General features: G+C 26.8%; 2 protein-coding genes across 2 annotated transcripts in view; both read left to right on the top strand.

Annotated features, from left to right (window-relative positions):
• Positions 1-7,714, top strand: part of LOC105622606 (ATP-binding cassette sub-family D member 1) — a 12,850-nt gene extending 5,136 nt beyond the window's left edge. The window contains exons 3-9 of the mRNA XM_012204023.1: positions 1,871-2,254; positions 2,865-2,959; positions 3,114-3,297; positions 3,787-3,884; positions 4,264-4,490; positions 4,996-5,449; positions 7,667-7,714. Of these exons, the coding sequence (XP_012059413.1) occupies positions 1,871-2,254; positions 2,865-2,959; positions 3,114-3,297; positions 3,787-3,884; positions 4,264-4,490; positions 4,996-5,449; positions 7,667-7,714 (1,490 nt within the window). The remainder of the gene's footprint in view (positions 1-1,870; positions 2,255-2,864; positions 2,960-3,113; positions 3,298-3,786; positions 3,885-4,263; positions 4,491-4,995; positions 5,450-7,666) is intronic.
• A 5,556-nt stretch (positions 7,715-13,270) lies between these two features.
• On the top strand, positions 13,271-18,187 carry LOC105622605 (ATP synthase subunit b, mitochondrial). The gene is made up of 4 exons (XM_012204022.1): positions 13,271-13,298; positions 14,977-15,135; positions 17,074-17,426; positions 17,843-18,187. The coding sequence occupies exons 1-4, from the start codon at positions 13,271-13,273 to the stop codon at positions 18,017-18,019; spliced, it is 717 nt and encodes a 238-aa protein (XP_012059412.1). The 3' UTR covers positions 18,020-18,187.
• The last annotated feature ends 313 nt before the right edge of the window (positions 18,188-18,500 follow it).

The following is an 18,500-nucleotide window of genomic DNA, read 5'->3' as shown; positions in this document are numbered from 1 at the left end:
GAGAGAGAGAGGGAGGGAGGGGGGGGAAATAATTGCGATGAGTCAACGCATTATTGATGCGTAAACATTTTTTTAGAATTTATCCTTCTATAATATACATAACTTAGTAGACGTTCCATTAATTTTTTTATTTTTAGTACAATAATAAATATACAGTACATAATAAACCGAATAAAGTCATACAAGTAATAACGATGGTTAGATGAAATTATGTAAATAAAAAATAATTTAATAAAAATTAAAATTTCTATGCTATATTATTTAAATTAAGATTGTCGTCATAGATGTAACTCACGCTGAATTGATATTGATACTATAAAAATTACTAAAACGGACCGAATGTAAATTAAAGTTAACTAAAATCATTAAAACGATTAAAAATTTGTGAATGTTCTCACGAGTAAAGACAGACAATGAACAGAACACCAACAAAATAGAAACATACAATTTATCAGTCCTAAGATATGCCAACAAAGTTTCAAAAGTTAAATTAAACACGTATTTAATATCCTAAGGGATAATTATTCCTCTTCAAGGGATAATTAACGAACACCGCGTCGATAATCTTTGACATATGTTGTTAAGATCATGACCCTGAAGTGATCTTGAAAAAGTTTTAGGTGGCGATCACTGTTCAAAAGTTATTAATAAATAAAATTAAAAATATTTCTCTTATTTCTACCATAATAACATACAATATTAAAAATCTTATACCCTTCCTGCTTAGGAATGATCGACTTTCCTACGCGAAGGAAGAACTCCACCTCCCTCTTATCGATGGGCCTACAACTTTCCACGCAAAGCAAGATCCACTTCATTACCTTTCCCTCTCCTCCCTGCTTAGGGGCGATCGACTTTCCATGCAAAACGAGGCTCACTTCATCTACCTCTCCAATCAGGGGATGACCGACTTTCTCTTAAATAAATAGAGGGGTGGAGGAAGTGGAAAATCTCGCTTCGTGTAGAAAGTCATACGCTCCATGGCTGGGAGGAAATAACCAGGTGGGGTTGAAGTTATTTCGCTTGAAAAATCAATATATAGCAGAAATAAAATTTTTTTAGACTTTATTTTTTAATAACTTTTGAACATTTTTTTTAATAACAGTGACCATCACCTAAAACCTTTTGAAGATCACTCAGAATCATGATCTTGACAATATACGTGTATGTCCGGCGCAATGTCCATTAATCCGAATAATTACCCTAAGACAGTGCTTTTTGGATTTTACTTTCACGTTTCGGCCGATTTTCAGCTTAGTTCCTATCTCTTATTTTACCAACCTGCGTGCAGCCTAAATTTCCACATTGCTCTAAAGACTTTAAGGGAATGGTGCCAATGCGACAGCTAAACTTGATTGATATCAATAAAATAGATTCTCAATTTCAAGTGAAATATGTATTAAGAAAATGTTGTGTATATATTAAATAAAACATTTAAGTAATATATTAAATAAATCACTAAGTAAAACGTTACGTACGTTTCTTGCTCTTCTATATCCTATACATCGCATGAGTGTTAAATTATGTACACTCAGATATAGTCCCATAGATGTAAAACTCTACTCTATCCTATTAATACATATTATAATATATTACTATATCATGGAACTAATGTCGAGCCTCTTAAACTTTTTGTTTAATTAATTCTTCTACGTATCTCATATACTTCAGCATACATTTAATCATTCTATATTCGTGATTCCGTATTTGTGGTAGTTGTCGGATATGTAATTCCCGCGAATAAGAAGTATCGATTATATATGTGTATAAAGGAGAATTAAGTCAATTATTATTATATATGTATTAATAATTATTATATAATATATATGTATATATAATCTTTTTATTATTTTTATATTTTATTATTTAGGACCATTATTAGCGGCAGCGGTTATTGCTTTAACCGGACAAATCCTGCGTTTTGCTTCACCGAAGTTTGGCCAGTTAGTTGCTGAAGAAGCAACACGACGCGGGAAATTAAGAGAAGCACATGCTCGTATTAGTGCGCATGCAGAAGAAATCGCATTCTATGGGGGTCATGATACGGAACATCGTTATTTGAATTCCGCTTACAAGTCTTTAGTGACGCATTTGCATCGCATTCTCGCTGTAAAATTATGGTATGTGATGCTGGAACAATTCCTCATGAAGTACGTGTGGTCTGGTACGGGACTTCTCGTTATCGCAATGCCGTTACTTTATAATACAACAGCTACGTCATTGGACAGTAGGATGATTAATGCAGATAGCGATAGTACGTACAATGAGCAAGCATTAATATTTTTAAACGTAACATCATCGTATACAAAGAAAATAGTAATGATGTCATTATAGTTTATAGATTCATAGAACATTTTTATAATTTTATATTATTATTATATCTATATACTTTTTATACATATTTTATAGGAACTATTTTTTATTAAACTATATTATTTTTTTATTAAAGCGGCTCTTGGTACGCGATTTTTGCGTGAATTTTTACAATTTCCAGGTCATGCACGCCGATTATATTTGTCAGTTGAAACACAGTCAAATTGAAGCGGAAGTGAATAAGTAAAACACAAATAAATAAAAAAGAGAACCGGTTAAAGCAAATTTAGGAGCCTCCTATATATTTATTTTTGCGTAAATTTTTACAATTCTCAATTCATGCAAATTGCTTCATTATAGAAATGTGTTTGAAAACAGGCAAATAATCGCGAATGATATTTACTTATTGTTATTTATATTTTTATGTATACTGTACGAAAAAAGAAGAAAAAGAAAGTTAATGATAGCATATAATAATTATAATATAAATTATAATATAAATTAATAATAACTACAAATAAATATAATATTTTATTTTTGCGTCTAATTAGATGGTGTAAGTGAGCGAACAAGATATTTAACCACTTCAAAAAATCTTTTGAGTTCTGGAGCAGATGCTGTTGAACGACTTATGTCGTCTTATAAAGTACGTTTACTGTTATTAATTTCTCTAATTCTATTATATTTTGAAATCAAAAATTCTCTATTATATATTTTGAGATTAAAAAATGAATCTAAACGAAAATATTTAAAAATTTCAAAGATACGCTTAAAATACTTATAACTTTTTGTTAAAATAGGAATTAGTCGCATTGGCGGGATATGCGGCGCGCGTCAGCGAAATGTTAGATGTATTTAAGGATGCCGCTCTTTGCAAATATAGGAGGAACATCGTTACTAGTTCATCAAGGTCTTTTCTGAATGGTAACACTGAATTCGCGGAAAAAGTAATCGAATTTAATAATGGTACCCCAATAATAAAAGGTAAATTAAATGATTTCAATCTAGTTAACACAATAAAATTTGATTAATTAAATAATGCTTAAATAAAACCTGATTTTATTATTATTATTTTTAATATATATTTTGGAGTTATTAATTTTAAAAAATGATACTTTAACATTGTTACTGATTGATAAATTAATAAATAATTTTTAATATTGTGAAATATATAGGGCGTCCGGCAAAAACCGTAACAACACTTAAGAGGTGATTCTTGAAATCATTTTGAAACGAAAATTCTAATCTAGCGAAAATAAAAATCGTGTAAATCTAACATAAGGAGAAAATAACAGAAGTGTAAACGAAACTTTTAGGAATTGAACCAACAAAATATAAAAAAGACGTTTACGTTTCTTTTATGTTTCGTTGTTTCAATTCGCTTCTTAGAAGTTTCATTTACGTTTCTGTTATTTTCTCCTTATGTTAGACTTTTCTGATAAAATCATTATACGTAACTTTATTGTTCATCAGGAATTGTTCGCGAAAGCACGGATGGCAGTATAAGCCTAATCAATGTTCCGATAGTCACTCCTAATTGCGAAATAATTGTACCTAATTTAACAGTCCACGTAAGTAGTTCGTTATCACGAACTTTACATAGTTACAAAACCATTATAGCTATTCCAATGTTCAATCTCACGAAAGATATGTGTACTATAATCAGGAATTTTATTATGCATTCATTTTATATATCATTATAGTACACTATAGTACTATTCTATATATAAATACATATATAAATACATATATGTACGTTTGCATTTAATTACATAAAATTATATATTGTCTTTATTATTTTATTTCTATCATATTTTTAATCATATCATTATATTTATTTTATTTTATTACTTTTCATTAGATTCAAATAGAATATGATAAATATACATCTTTATATGTTATACGTATTATACCTATATATTATATCTATATATTATTTATAATTTACAGATAAAACCAGGCGACCATTTACTAATCACTGGACCTAATGGCTGTGGTAAAAGCTCTCTTTTTCGTATCATTTCTGGTCTTTGGCCTGTTTATGATGGAACCCTCATCAGACCAACTGAAAAAAGTTTTTCTAAGCACATTAGGCCTGCCTTATTTTATATCCCACAAAAGCCGTACATGACAGTGGGTTGTCTTCGAGATCAAATTATCTATCCAGCGCATTCTAGGTTCATATTATATAATTGTATTAAAAATAAAAATAAAAACCGTAACAGATTTAAATTATATTGTTACATTTAATCAAACTAATACAATTCAAATATATAATATTCAATTATATAATTATCAAATTATCAAGACTCGATCATATTTAAAATAAAGTTATTTAAAATATATATTTTAAATTTAAAAAATGAAATAGTTATTTAATATTTATTATTTTAAATAACTTCTTCTGAAACCTATTTTTTATTTAATATTTTAAATAAGTTTTTGGAATCTATTTTTTATTTTTTATTTTAAATAGGTCGTATCAGTTATTTTACCAAGCCCTGCAAATTATAATTAATTAAATTTTCATAATAACATATAAATATATATATATATCATATGTATACTTATACTTATGTATACTTATGTATATTTTAAATATAATTATACATTTTATATACAGCAATTTGAATCTTCATTAAAATATGAATAAAAAAGACATGCATTGTCTTCATGTTGCAGATCGGAGAATTGCTCGGATGAAGAATTGTTACAATTGCTGCATGACGTGGATCTGCGAAGTATTGTAGAACGAGAACCGGAAGGTTTCGATGCTCTCGGCGACTGGGACTCTACTCTATCGGGTGGCGAAAAACAACGGCTTGCAATGACTCGACTATTTTACCACGCTCCACAATACGCTCTATTAGATGAATGCACAAGTGCTGTCAGTCTCGAAGCTGAAGGAATAATGTATGAAACCGCGAAGAAAAAAGGAATCACTCTGTTAACCATCACTCACCGAGTGGCATCACTCGCAAAATATCACAAATTATTGTTGAAATTCGATGGAGACGGCGGTTGGACTTTTGGTCCACTGAATATGGATGGGTTATCGATATTACCGAATCGGGAAGCCAATGAGGAAGAAGTAGAACGAGAGAAAGCAAAGCTTAGCCACTACCATATGTTGCATGTATGTAAAATATTTTATTCTGCATGAATGACTCTTTAAGAATATATTTCTCGGAACTTTTTAATTTTATGTTTACAAAAATCCGTAGCACAATTATATCACAAGTTGTTCAATTTTAAATATCTTTAAAGAATTCACAATTTATAAATTCAATTAAAAAATTTTATGATATAATATAATTCCTAATGTGATATAATATAATATAAAATATAATATTAAATAATTTCTATTTCTTTAATTTTTAATTAATTTATACGATGCAAAATTGTTTATTAAAAATAGTATATGTTAGCTGCATATCTCAAGGGGGCAACAAAAGCACTATATCTGTATGACAATATATACTTTCCTCAATATATACTTTCTGAATCTTTTTAAATAATTTCACATTCGCTAATATTATTAATTATTAAAAGATATTATTATTCAAAATGGTTATTATTCAATATGAATTTCAAATAATAAAACTAATAGATTTTGTTTCAAAGTATTTCTAAAGACAGCAACTAACTTTATCTAGGCAGAACATAAAATCATAATAAGATGATATAAGCAGATGAGATAAGTAGAAATCATTTTTAAAATGACTTTTACTTAATCTTGATCGTATCATAATCATTAATCGTGATCTTATCATTTTGATCTTATCATGATTTTGTTCTGTCTGGGTAAATAGCCATCAGGAGACATCGGTAGTGTCTCCTGATACATGATGGCTGTTTACCCCGTATAACTAAGTATTTTCGATAATATTGATTTTAAATAGATTGCTCTATCTTTTAAAAAACTAATGTAAATGAACCACTCTATCGAATTAAAATAGTAGTATAGATATAAATGAAAATCCAAATAACATTTTTTTTTCATTAAATTAAGGATAAATAACAATATTAATAATCCTAAGTACAGATTACAACTTTTTTTGTATTCGTATAGCTGAATGAAGATCAATTTATTAGAAATTCTTTTTGTAAGTTTTGCGCAGCTGAAATGAGAAAATACACATTGAGATTTGATCTTATAAATATGAAAAATTAAAACTGATTAATATGGAATAAGAATACTGAATAATGAATACTGATTTTTATTGATCAAATTAATTTTAATGCAATACTAAAAATAACTACTTACTGCAAATGATTCACAAACAAAATTTTTTTTGTCTAAATTTCCATTTTTTACCGTGAATAGAAATGAAGCTCAGGATTTTTTTACTCACTATTTTTGCAATTAGGAACATAATACTTTCGAGTAGAATGGTTTATTTCTTATAAAAAAATGTTAATTAAATAACATTACTATATAGTTTGACAGCTAAATTCTTGAATCCAAAAGTTGCTCAATATAATTGTAGGTAGTGCTACCTGAGGTATGCAACTATCGTACAAAAAGCTAACAAGAGACATTAGATAACTCAGAAATTCAGAAAATTCTTAAACATTGTGTACAAATAGAATAAGTTCATCTGTAACACAAAATTTTTTTGTGAAATTACAGTTTTAAAAGATGATACTTCTTGTTTTTTTCTTTTGAAACGAATATCATTGAAATTGTTGAAAAGATTAAAAAAATGTTTTGAATGGTTTCGAAGAGTATATTATAATTATAATAAAAATTTTTAAGAAAGTAGAGGTGGAGGTATAAAATAAATGATAAAAAAAACTTTTTATTATAATTATAAAGTATTCTTAAAACCATTCAAATTTTATTCAGAACAATTTTTTTTCTATCTCTTATAGTTTTGATGATATTTGCTTTGAAAAAAGACGATCAATTTTTTTCGAAATGTTTCACTCTTTAAAAGAAACAAAACTTTAAAAGAAGCACATAAACAAAAAATAGCTTTGTGTTACGGATGAACTACTCTACTTGCACGCAATGTTTCAAAATTTTTTGAATTTTTTCGGATTGCCTAATGTCTTTCGTAAATTCTAATACATACATCTAATACAGATAGTTCTAAATGTTTCCTCATATAGCTTATCGTATTTTTAGTATAATTTTATATAATTTGATAGAAAAGCAAACGAATACATTCTATTTTGATTTAATAATATAATTTCATATATGTAGTCATTATTTACACATATACGCATACACGTGTATACGCATACACACACAAATATATTATTTTTTACATACAGAAATTATATATTTTTATCATTTTTAATTTTTTTTATCATTTTTATCATTTTTCACTTGTTATTTTCTTTTCAGGAGTTACGTGATATACATCCCGAAAATACCTATGTGGGAATCAGTTGAAAAGCATAGTCTATAGAATTTTATATCACAAATTAAATAAAAAATATAGGTATAATATATAAAAGATATGAATATAGAATACGAAAAAAATATAAAATATATCTATTTTATATCGTTTTCACATAATATTTTTTGACTATCTCTTTTATAGATCGTATTCTATCATCCATATCATATTACAGGATATTATCAGAAATGAAAAATAATAGATAAATTGTTATGGTGTATGGAAATATATGAATGTATACATATTTTTAGAATATTACGGATTGTATAAAGGTATTTTTCCCATTATAAAAGGATAGTATAGATGATCAAGGCTCACAAACAATACACATTTTTAAATGTTTTATAAAATATATATTATAAAAAATTGTAAAAGAAACTCTTATTGAATTACAATTGATTTTATTAGTTTATTTTTTTATTTATTATACATTTCACATTTTAAATGATTAAATAATTAATATGAAACTTAATATAAAATATAAAATATTGTAAGTCTACAATAAAATAAGACTCAGGATAAAAGTTCCATATATAATTATATATAGGGTGCCCCGAAAGTTTTTGTCAATTGCTTTTGTGTAGATAGAGCGGACTAAACTGAGCCGAAAAATCTATCATTTTACAATTTTCGCAATAATTAATAATTTTTCAAATACTATCAACTTTACAAAAAATCTGCAAGAGAAAAATCATTAATTTTCTTCTCATAGAGCTCTAAGAATTTTTTCAGAATTTTTTATCAACTTTTTAATACTGCATTTTTTTTTACCAACATGAGAAAATATGATATTAAAAATTCTGAAAAATTTCTGAAAAAATTCTCAGAACTTTATGAAATGAAAATAAATGATTTTTGTCTCTTGCAGCTTTTTTATAAAGTTAATAATATTTTTTGAATAAAAAATTATTCAAGACCAGTATTTAGCAATTTTTATTAATTAATATCTTGTTAATTATTGCAAAAATTGCAAAATAGTAGAGAACTTTTCGACTCAATTTAGTCCGCTCTATCTATATAAAAGCGATTGGCAAAAACTTTCGAAACACTCTATATATAAATATACGATAAATTCACGATGAAATTCGATGTTCGATGCATTAACAACTTAAAAAACGTTTCGATGATCATTGTGTTAGGAAGTGCAATGATATCGCTGTTACATTACTATGCCTAGCTGACTGATTCCATATTAACACTTTACGTGTGAGCATTGATAAGATATTATTCCGGATTAAAAATAATTCAAACTGGATGTAACATACATTTAATAGTGCACATACAATAAATTACATAATAAAGAGATATCCAAGATTAAGTTTATCCTAATCTGTTAGAACTTATTCATTTTTAGGCAACGGATGTATGGAATGTTATACGTGTATTTATCCGTATATTTTTATTAAATGATGCATATATACATATATATATATATACATATATATATAGTATATTAATGAAATTACCACACATCTGTTATTTCAATAAAAATATTAATTCATTACTCACCAACTCGATGCGCAACAGCGGAGTTACATCTGCAACGTTGCTACGATGATTCTATAACAAAAAGAATATAAAATCCAAATTAAAACAGAACAGAAAAAATCAATCAATAAAAAATAATTAAAAAAATATTTACTAAAACACACAAAGTTCTCTTGCAAACAATCATATAATTTTCAAAATATATAATTTTTATAAGCTCGAATTTTTTTATACACCATTCAATTAAATATTTATAAAAATAATTATACAAATAATATATAATAAATTATATAATAATATATAATAAATAATATATAATAATATTATAAAAATAATTATACCCGGGAAAAAATATTATATGATAGACATATTATATATATATATAAATTTATACAATTATATGGCAATTTTATATGTATATATGTACAATTTTATTTAATTATATATAAATACATATAATTATACATATAATTATATATATAATTATGAAACATTTTTTCCCGGGCATTTTCTAAAAATGATCTTAAAACTACGTATTTATAAAATTTCAAAATAATTTTAAAATAATTTTTTTGTTCTAATTACAATATCATTTTTAAATCATTGTAAAATAAAGCGACTCAAGAATAAACAGAAAAGAAAGATATTAATTTTACATAAACCAAAAATTGATATTTACCGCAAGGTTGCTCCGCCGATGCTCGATGTCTCTCCCAGACCTCCTCCTCCTCTCAGAATTGAGTTGGAACATCTCGCACAGGACACTGGCGTAAAACACTCGCGAATAATGCACTATAATCGCGCACGGACTATATAACTTGAGTTCGATAACTTGAACGGCACTCCCGAAGCAAACGCGCGACGCGACGAACCGGCTGCAGTTCGTTCATTTTCAAATAAATCGGTGACGTGGGTACGTTAGCTTCCCCGTTGGATTTTTATACGAATAGAATGATTTTATTCAATATCTAAAAATTTATCTAAAATTTATCATTTAGATAGATCTGAAAATTTTTAGATACTTAAGAAAAAATTGTTCTTTTCGTATAAATCTTCTGGGTTAGAGTCAATGGAATGAGTTAAAGATTAATAAACAAGAGAAACATTTCTTTTATTACCGATAAATAGTTTCAGTTACGCTCAATTTTTTTATCATAGTCATCTGTACTATCTAGTACAGAACATCGTACTTGTCGCAAGTATATTTCAAAGAAAAAGAGCGGCACAACTACCTGCTTGCATGAACTTTCGTAGTGGAATGACTACGCAGTAACTGCGTAATCATGAGGCGCCGCCCGCTCTCCGCCGCTTGCAAAACAAACCCCAACGTCCATAACCCCTCCAAGGTCGTGCGCAAATCGTCTAACTGTCGAAATATTAACGCGTATTACGAAGTAAGTAAACTAATATATTCTCAAATTCTTTATGTTTTTAATGTTCTTCGATAAGCTTTGTTCAGTTCTCTTGAAATTAAACTTCTTTGTAAAATTCTATACAAATTCTGTACAAATTATGTAATGCGTTAATTAATATTATAATTAATTTTATTGTAAATAAATGTACATGCAATAGTATTAATTAGCACCGACGGGATACTATTAAAGACGGCGCTTATGGAAGTTCGTGTGACTGTTAAAATTTAAGTAATTAAGAGTAAGAAATTAATAAAATACGATATTTCATGATTTATTAGTTTCATAAATGTACAGTGAATATGTACAGTGAATAAGTACAGAAAAAATATTTTTAAAAAAACTTTATTTTTAAAAAGTGAATATTATCCAGTGAGAAATGAATTATCGAATTGATGTTGAAGCGATAAATTCAATGATTTTAACATCAATTTGACATCGATTCAAAGTTTAATTGATATGAATGAATTTCTTATTGGATAATTATTTTTCAAGTTATTTCATAAAGAATAATTAACAATTTATTCTTTCTTCGAGAAAATCGGATAAATTATTTCCGTGAAATATTAATTTTATTTTGTTTCATGTAAAGTCTTACTTAAATCTTTTATTTTAAATAAGTCCTTTTACTCAGGGGTTGGTCGTATATATTTAAAACAATTTTATTTAAAATATATATTTTAAATAAAAGAATAAAGTATTATTTTAATCGTATACTATCTGGTAATCAATGAATTTAAATTTATGCATGTTTTCGATTCGAAAATTGAAAGTGATATACAAAGCTTTCGACGAGCTATCATTCATGACCATTAAAGAGGACACGTACTGATTTAAATGTGACAATTCTTAATTTGTAAACTGCCGTATATTTCGACGCCTATTTCAAGTAAAATAACTTATACCTTTGACGAAACAGCAGTCGCTTCGACATGTTCACGAGTCGCATTATAAGCATTGATCAATTCGCGTTCATTGATAGCTTCTAATTTTTGTGAATTTAATGCGACGCCCGGAGCGATTCGTATCACTACTGTCTCGTACCAACGTTGTCGAGCGAATGCCGAAGTGATGACGTAGTCAACCACCTTGCCGCTTGATGCTCCCCCACTCTTTGTTATTCGTCGTTTCGATACCCAATTGCGTATATGAAAAATATTCATGGTTCAATTATTCGTATTTCATATAATTTTGACAAACGGATACGTCGTACATTTCGCGCTTTGCTTTGTGGCATCTATAGTACTTGTTAAATATATTACTTGCGTGGTTCTTGTAAACGTAATTAGTAATTGTTCGCGTGCGTGTGTGGAGTATTTTTTATATTCTAACATTAAAATATTTCAATTTTTTATTATTATTCTTTTAAATGATTCATACTTAAATAAAGGTTGATAATATTCTATATATCCTTTACATAAAGATATGCAAATTTTCTTAATAATTTTGAGTTTTAAAACTGTAATGCAGGGCTCGGTCGTATTTCAAATAAATTTATTTAAAATATATATTTTAAATAAAGGAGAAATTAGAAAGTTATTGAGTATTTATTATTTTAAACAACTTCTTCTGACCTATTTCTTATTCGATATTTTAAATAAATTTTTGGAACTTATTTTATATTTTTTATTTCGAATAAGTCATCACTTTCTTATCAATTTGATATTTTAAATAATTGAACAATTTTCTGAAATCTATTTTTTATTTAAAATAAAAACGCGAGCTATTTTGACATTTTAAATAAAAGTTATTATATATTTTAAATAAATAAAATGCATTCCAGAGTCCTATTTGGTTATTTCTTATTTTATATTTTTAATAATTTCTTGCGACCTATTTCTTATTTAATATTTTATATAAATTTTTGGAATCTATTTTATATTTATTATTTCGAATAAGTTCTATCACTCTTTTATCGACTCCTACGATTTTATATTTAAAATAAGTTTCTGGAACTTATTTTATATTTTATATTTTAAATAGTTCGTATTAGTTATTTTACCGAGCCTTGTTATAATGTTAATATTATTATCCTAATTTGATTATCAATAGAGATGATAACTACAGAGAAAAAATTATAACTTTTCGGCAATATATAAGATATTATAGCATTAAAAATATGCGTACTTATTTATGCAACATTATAATAAAAAAATGATGAATTTAATAATAAATTATCGAAATATTTATCGTATAATATCGTAGTAAATTTTTATTAATTCGGTAATGCCATTATTCTTCAATTATCCCCGAGTCCTCGGAGCTTCATTGATAGTCACGAAAATTTGTCCAAGGCCGACAGTCTTTAATAATATCTCGTCGGTGGTATTATAAGTATGTGATATAAAATTTATGTAAACTATGTTCCGATAAATGCCATTATATTTGCTTTTGTATTAATTTATTAAAAATAATTATTATAAAATAATTACTTTAAATATACACGTATCTACAGACATTCGAATATAAGCGGGAATTGCTGCAAAATGGCGGACCAATCAAAATTGGCTGTTCAGTGGCGCAACTCTGATTAAAGAGTTTCTAGTGGCATCTATGTTCCTGACAATCTAAATCCGCCATTACTGTCTTGCTGAGCATGGTGCACCGTTGTTGCTAGTTTTGGCAAGTGGCAGTCATATACGATATAAAATGTTATCAAGGTTGGCTCTCCGCAATGGTAAATCAATTGCAATGATTCCTATTACATTTTTACAATAAATACACTCGATGAATAGGTGATGACGGTTATTAATTACAAAGTTTTTAATTATGTAATAACATTTAGATTCGTTCACAATTCATTATTTTTTTTCTTAATATATCTATTGTAAATTTTACTTATATATATTACATAGTTATGTAATATTTAAGCTTTATTCTTTAAAAATAGATTTTTAATCTGTTTTATGGATAATTGTTATACAAGCATAGCTTTCTTGAATATATGTTTTTTGACATTTTTTATTTTCTATACAATTGTCTTTTTAACTTTTTATCTTTCATATATGTGCACGAAAAATTGAATTTATATTTTATTATGTATTTTATTAAAGGAACATAATAATCATTTAAAATCTATATATCTTTTAATTTTTTATGGTAATCATTTAGAATTGAGAAGAGAGTAAGGCATTGCTTATAATGCCGTTACCATTACTTCCTTTTTTTCAGTAATGATTGTTGCTTTTTTCTGTTTGTATGGTAAATATACCCATTACTCTAATCTCTTATTATCTTTATATCTATTCGATAGATTTTTAATTGTGTATGGCCAAAAATATTTTATTTAAATAGAAATTTTAATGTTGAAAAATATTTTTGTATTTTTATATCTTACAATTAGTATTCCAATAGTCATTGCCAATGTTGAAAATCTATAGTATGTATACTTATATGTAACCAGAATCAGTGATCTGTATATGAAATAATAGAGTATTTCATACATGTGAATTTGGCATGTATGGAATTTTCACACATATTTAAACATATCAAGTTATTAATTTTTAACAAGTAATTTATTGGATTTTTTTATTAGCGATATCTCAATGAACAATGTTGATTAAGATTGCTCTGATTGATTCTTGATGAAATCTCCTTTTTTTTGGTTGTCATAATTAATTTTTTAAGGAAGAACTAAAATGATAGATTTAGAAAAGAGATTTTTACTTTACTGAATAAAGTAAAAATAATATTCGACGAACTACACACATTCATAAATAAATAATTGAAGAAAAATAAAAAATATATGTGTACTGTATTTGACTACTCTATCACAAGAAATATTTACTTCGCTGGTCTTGTATGTGAATTATAAATTTTCAATATTGGCAATGAATATTATAATCTTAATATTAAAATAATCTTAATATTAAATTTTAAAAACAGCGTTCAATAACAATTTTTAATAAAATCTGTGGGATTGTGAATTACAAAATCTAAATTCTTAAAAATAAGTATATATTAAAAAATAAAAATATTAATGTATAAAGAATTATAGAATATTTATTAGATAAATTTAATATAAAGAAAAGCCTGTTATATAGAGACTAGCTTAAAGTTTTAAGTTTTCATATTGATTATTACAATTAATATTAATTATTAAATATACATATAATTTTTTAATAATGTAATTGTTATAAAAAATAACAAAAAATATGTTATAGTAAGAGTAATGGTTCTTATTCCTGCAAAAAAAGTAAGGAATCTTTACTCGATACTTTCTAACAATAAGTAATAATAGCTAATGTGTTACTTTTTAAAATTAATAACGAATTATTTTTTACAAAAAGTATTGGTAACTCATTTTTATGAACTAACATTCCTAACCCTGAGTAATATTATGTTATCTATCATAGCTCAGTTACTATCTACGGCTGTGCGTGGAGCACAAAGTGCTTCGTCAGTAGCAGTAGAGTCAACTCGTCCTAAACGTTTGATTAATCCATCTCCAGTTAGACATGGATTTATACCCGAGGAGTGGTTTCAAGCTTTTTATCCAAAAACTGGTGCATCAGGTAAGTAATTAAATGGATAAAAATAACAAGATATCTGATTTAGACTAATCTAGATTTTTATATGGTACGTAAAATTTTTATAATTAGGAAACGAAAGATTTTTTTATATTTTTAAATATTTAAAATATTTTCTTAATGATAAAAATTACAGATTTTTATTTATATATGAGAGTAGTTTGAAAAGTCTGTGCAAAAATAAAATACTTAATTTTTTGGGATAAAACTTTTTTACTTTTCAATGTTTCCTTTTAGGCTTATACACTTCATTCAATGTTGTTTCAATTTGTTAATCCCTACAATAGGATTGATTCAACTGTGCAAAATAGGCATGCGTTTTTGCAATCACTTCCTAGTTTGAATAAAATCTCCTTCCCGCTAATCATTTCTTCAAATTAAGGAACAAGTAATAGTCCGAGGTAGCCAAATCTGGAGAATAGGGGGGGATGCAGAACGAGTTGGAATCTTAATTCCATCAATTTTGCAGCCACAACTACAGAGGAGTGAGCTAGTGTATTATTGTGATAGAAAAGAACTTCCTTGTGGGTCAATCGTGGACGTTTTTCTGCAGCTCGATTTTCAAACGGTCCAATAATGATGAATAATATGTACCTGCAATAGTTTTACTCTTTTTCATATAATTGATGAGGACTATTTCTTGCGAATCTCAAAAGACGGTTGCCATAATCTTCTCGGCCGAAGGAATAGTCTTCGTCTTCTTTACAGGTTCCCCGCTGGTAATTTTTGTTTGGACTGTTTTGTCTCTGAAGCATGTAGTGATGTATCCATGTTTCGTCCACAGTGATGAAATGACCTCTAAAGTCCTGTGGATTTCGCTGATACAGTTGCAAACAGTCCTTGGAACCTCATATGATTTCATTTTGGTCAACTGTGAGCAATCGCGGCATCCATCTTGTGGATAATTTTTTCATGTCCAAATATTGATGCAAAATATATGTATTCGTTCAATCGAAATATCCACAGCATTAGCAATCACCTTCATTTTTCTATTATCCAATTATCATATCATCGATTTCTTCAATGATTTCTGGAGTAGTGACTTCAACAGGATGTCCAGAACGTTCAGTGTCACTTGTGCTCATATAGTCACTTTGAAATGTTTGAAACCATTTATAAACTGTTCTAATCCATGCAAATTCATCATAATGTTTATCAAGCTTCTTTTTAGACTCCTGAGGCGATTTCTCTTTCATAAAGTAATGTTTGATCAACACACGAAATTCTTTTTCATTCTTTTTTTGGGAATCACTCGACTTCCTCGATTCGAACGCCAAATACAAAGAAATAGACCGATCTGGCTGAAATTTGGTGTATTTTTTCATGAGATGCTACTAACTAAAATAATACTGACTCATGATGCCATCTCTCTAACTACATAACTTTTTAAATTTTTCAAACCACTCTCGTAAAGATAAATGGTTTATGCTTTATATAAAATTTTCATTTATTATTATGAATTTATTAATTTCTGTCTAAAAGAAAGCTTTTATTTTCTAACTTACTTACGTATACGTACTACGTACTTTTTTTTAAAGAAGTATTGTTGAAATGTGTATTATGATATTTTAATGTCTTGAAAATAATTTATAAGTTTACAAAAGCTTTACAAATTTATAAGCTAAATATTAAGTTTTTAATTCTTTAATTAAGTTGTTTTCAAAAAGAAATCTTAAAAAAAACATCTGTTTTACACTTTTAACTTCTTTCTAAAAATTAATTTTTTGTTATATCGCATTATTCTATAATATATGAAGTGACAATATCAGTTGTGGTTTACTTGATGCTACAATGGTTTGAATCCTTTAATTGATAAATTAATAAAATTCTTTCTTCTAATTGGTCGATAAAATGCTTCGAAACATTTGTAACATCAAGTGGACTGCATCTATTTTCTTATTATCATTATTATTTTATTTTTAGGACCATACGTATTTGCTATAAGCCTGAGCACTTATCTAATTTCCAAAGAAATTTATATCCTGGAACATGAATTTTACAATGGAATATCTTTGTTCATAATATGTGTAGCGAGTGTAAAATTATTTGGTCCAAAACTTGCTGAAATATTGGATAAAGGAATCGATAAATATGATGATGAAATTAATGAGAGTAGAAATAGCGAAATAAAGCAGTATGAAGATCTAATTTTACATGAAGAGACTGAACAGTCGAATTTAGATGGACAAAAAATGATAATGAACATTAAAAAAGAAAACGTTAAAATGCAGCTGGAAGCAACTTACAGGGAACGCCTGCTGCAAGTCTATCAAGAGGTATAATTTTTATATATAGAATATAAAACAATAAAATAATTAAAAAGATATTTATCAAAGAATAATATAAATTTATTTGTGATTAATTATATGATAAGTATTCCAATGTTACACACTAAAGAATATAATTATTAATTTTAATATATCTGTTTTGTATCATATCTGAAAATTAAATATGGATTAATAAACTCAGTGGAATTGAAAGTTTCAGAGATTAGTAGTATTTAAGCAATTTTCTTGTATATACTTATTTTATTATTAAAAAATTTTTATTTAAAATCCTATATTTATTATGAAACTATTAAACAAATATATTTTAAATATTCTTTATATTATAGCACTGTTTTTGTATTAAATTTCTTCATAAAGAAAAAAATTAACAATTTAGAAATTTTTATTTGCTTACTGTTTAACAGGTGAAGAAGCGTCTTGACTATCAAATACAAATACAAAACCTTGAACGTCGAATTGCACAAAAGCATATGGTGCAATGGATTGTGAATGAAGTATTAAAGTCTATCACTCCCGAACAAGAAAAAGCGACTCTTCATCAATGTATCAAAGATCTTGAAGTTCTTGCTGCAAAAGCGTAAAAAGTTATGATTAAATTAGGTGGATGTGAAATAGAAATAAGATGGTATGATAAAGGACAATTGTGCCATCAAATATAGTACATTTCATGCAGCTTATTAAATAATTGTTTTCAAAAATTTAGAATAGTCAAAAAATTATGAATGAATAAACCATGTTGCAGTGGTAAATGTAAATCAGTTATTATATTAGAGAAAACTAAATTTTATCAGAAATATCAATCAGAAATATGAGATAGAATGAATTTATCGTCTTATGATAAATATTTACATAGGGTCAACCCCTTCAAAAGTCAATAACCTTAACATATATTGTTAAAGATATGTTTCAAAGTAACAATCAAGAAGTTTTAATTGTCGCTTGTTATTTATTAAAATGTTAACAAAAAATGTATTGAATACATCATCGTTTTTCGATATATGTGCATGTATTTTATGTATTAAATTAAATCTTCGCCTAAATGAATTTACTGTAAAAATAATG

The sequence above is a fragment of the Atta cephalotes genome (genome assembly GCF_000143395.1).
Source record: "Atta cephalotes unplaced genomic scaffold scaffold00047, whole genome shotgun sequence".
NCBI lineage: Eukaryota > Metazoa > Arthropoda > Insecta > Hymenoptera > Formicidae > Atta > Atta cephalotes.
The sequence above is the reverse complement of the archived record's forward strand: the minus strand, read 5'-3'. Positions and strand labels throughout refer to the sequence as shown.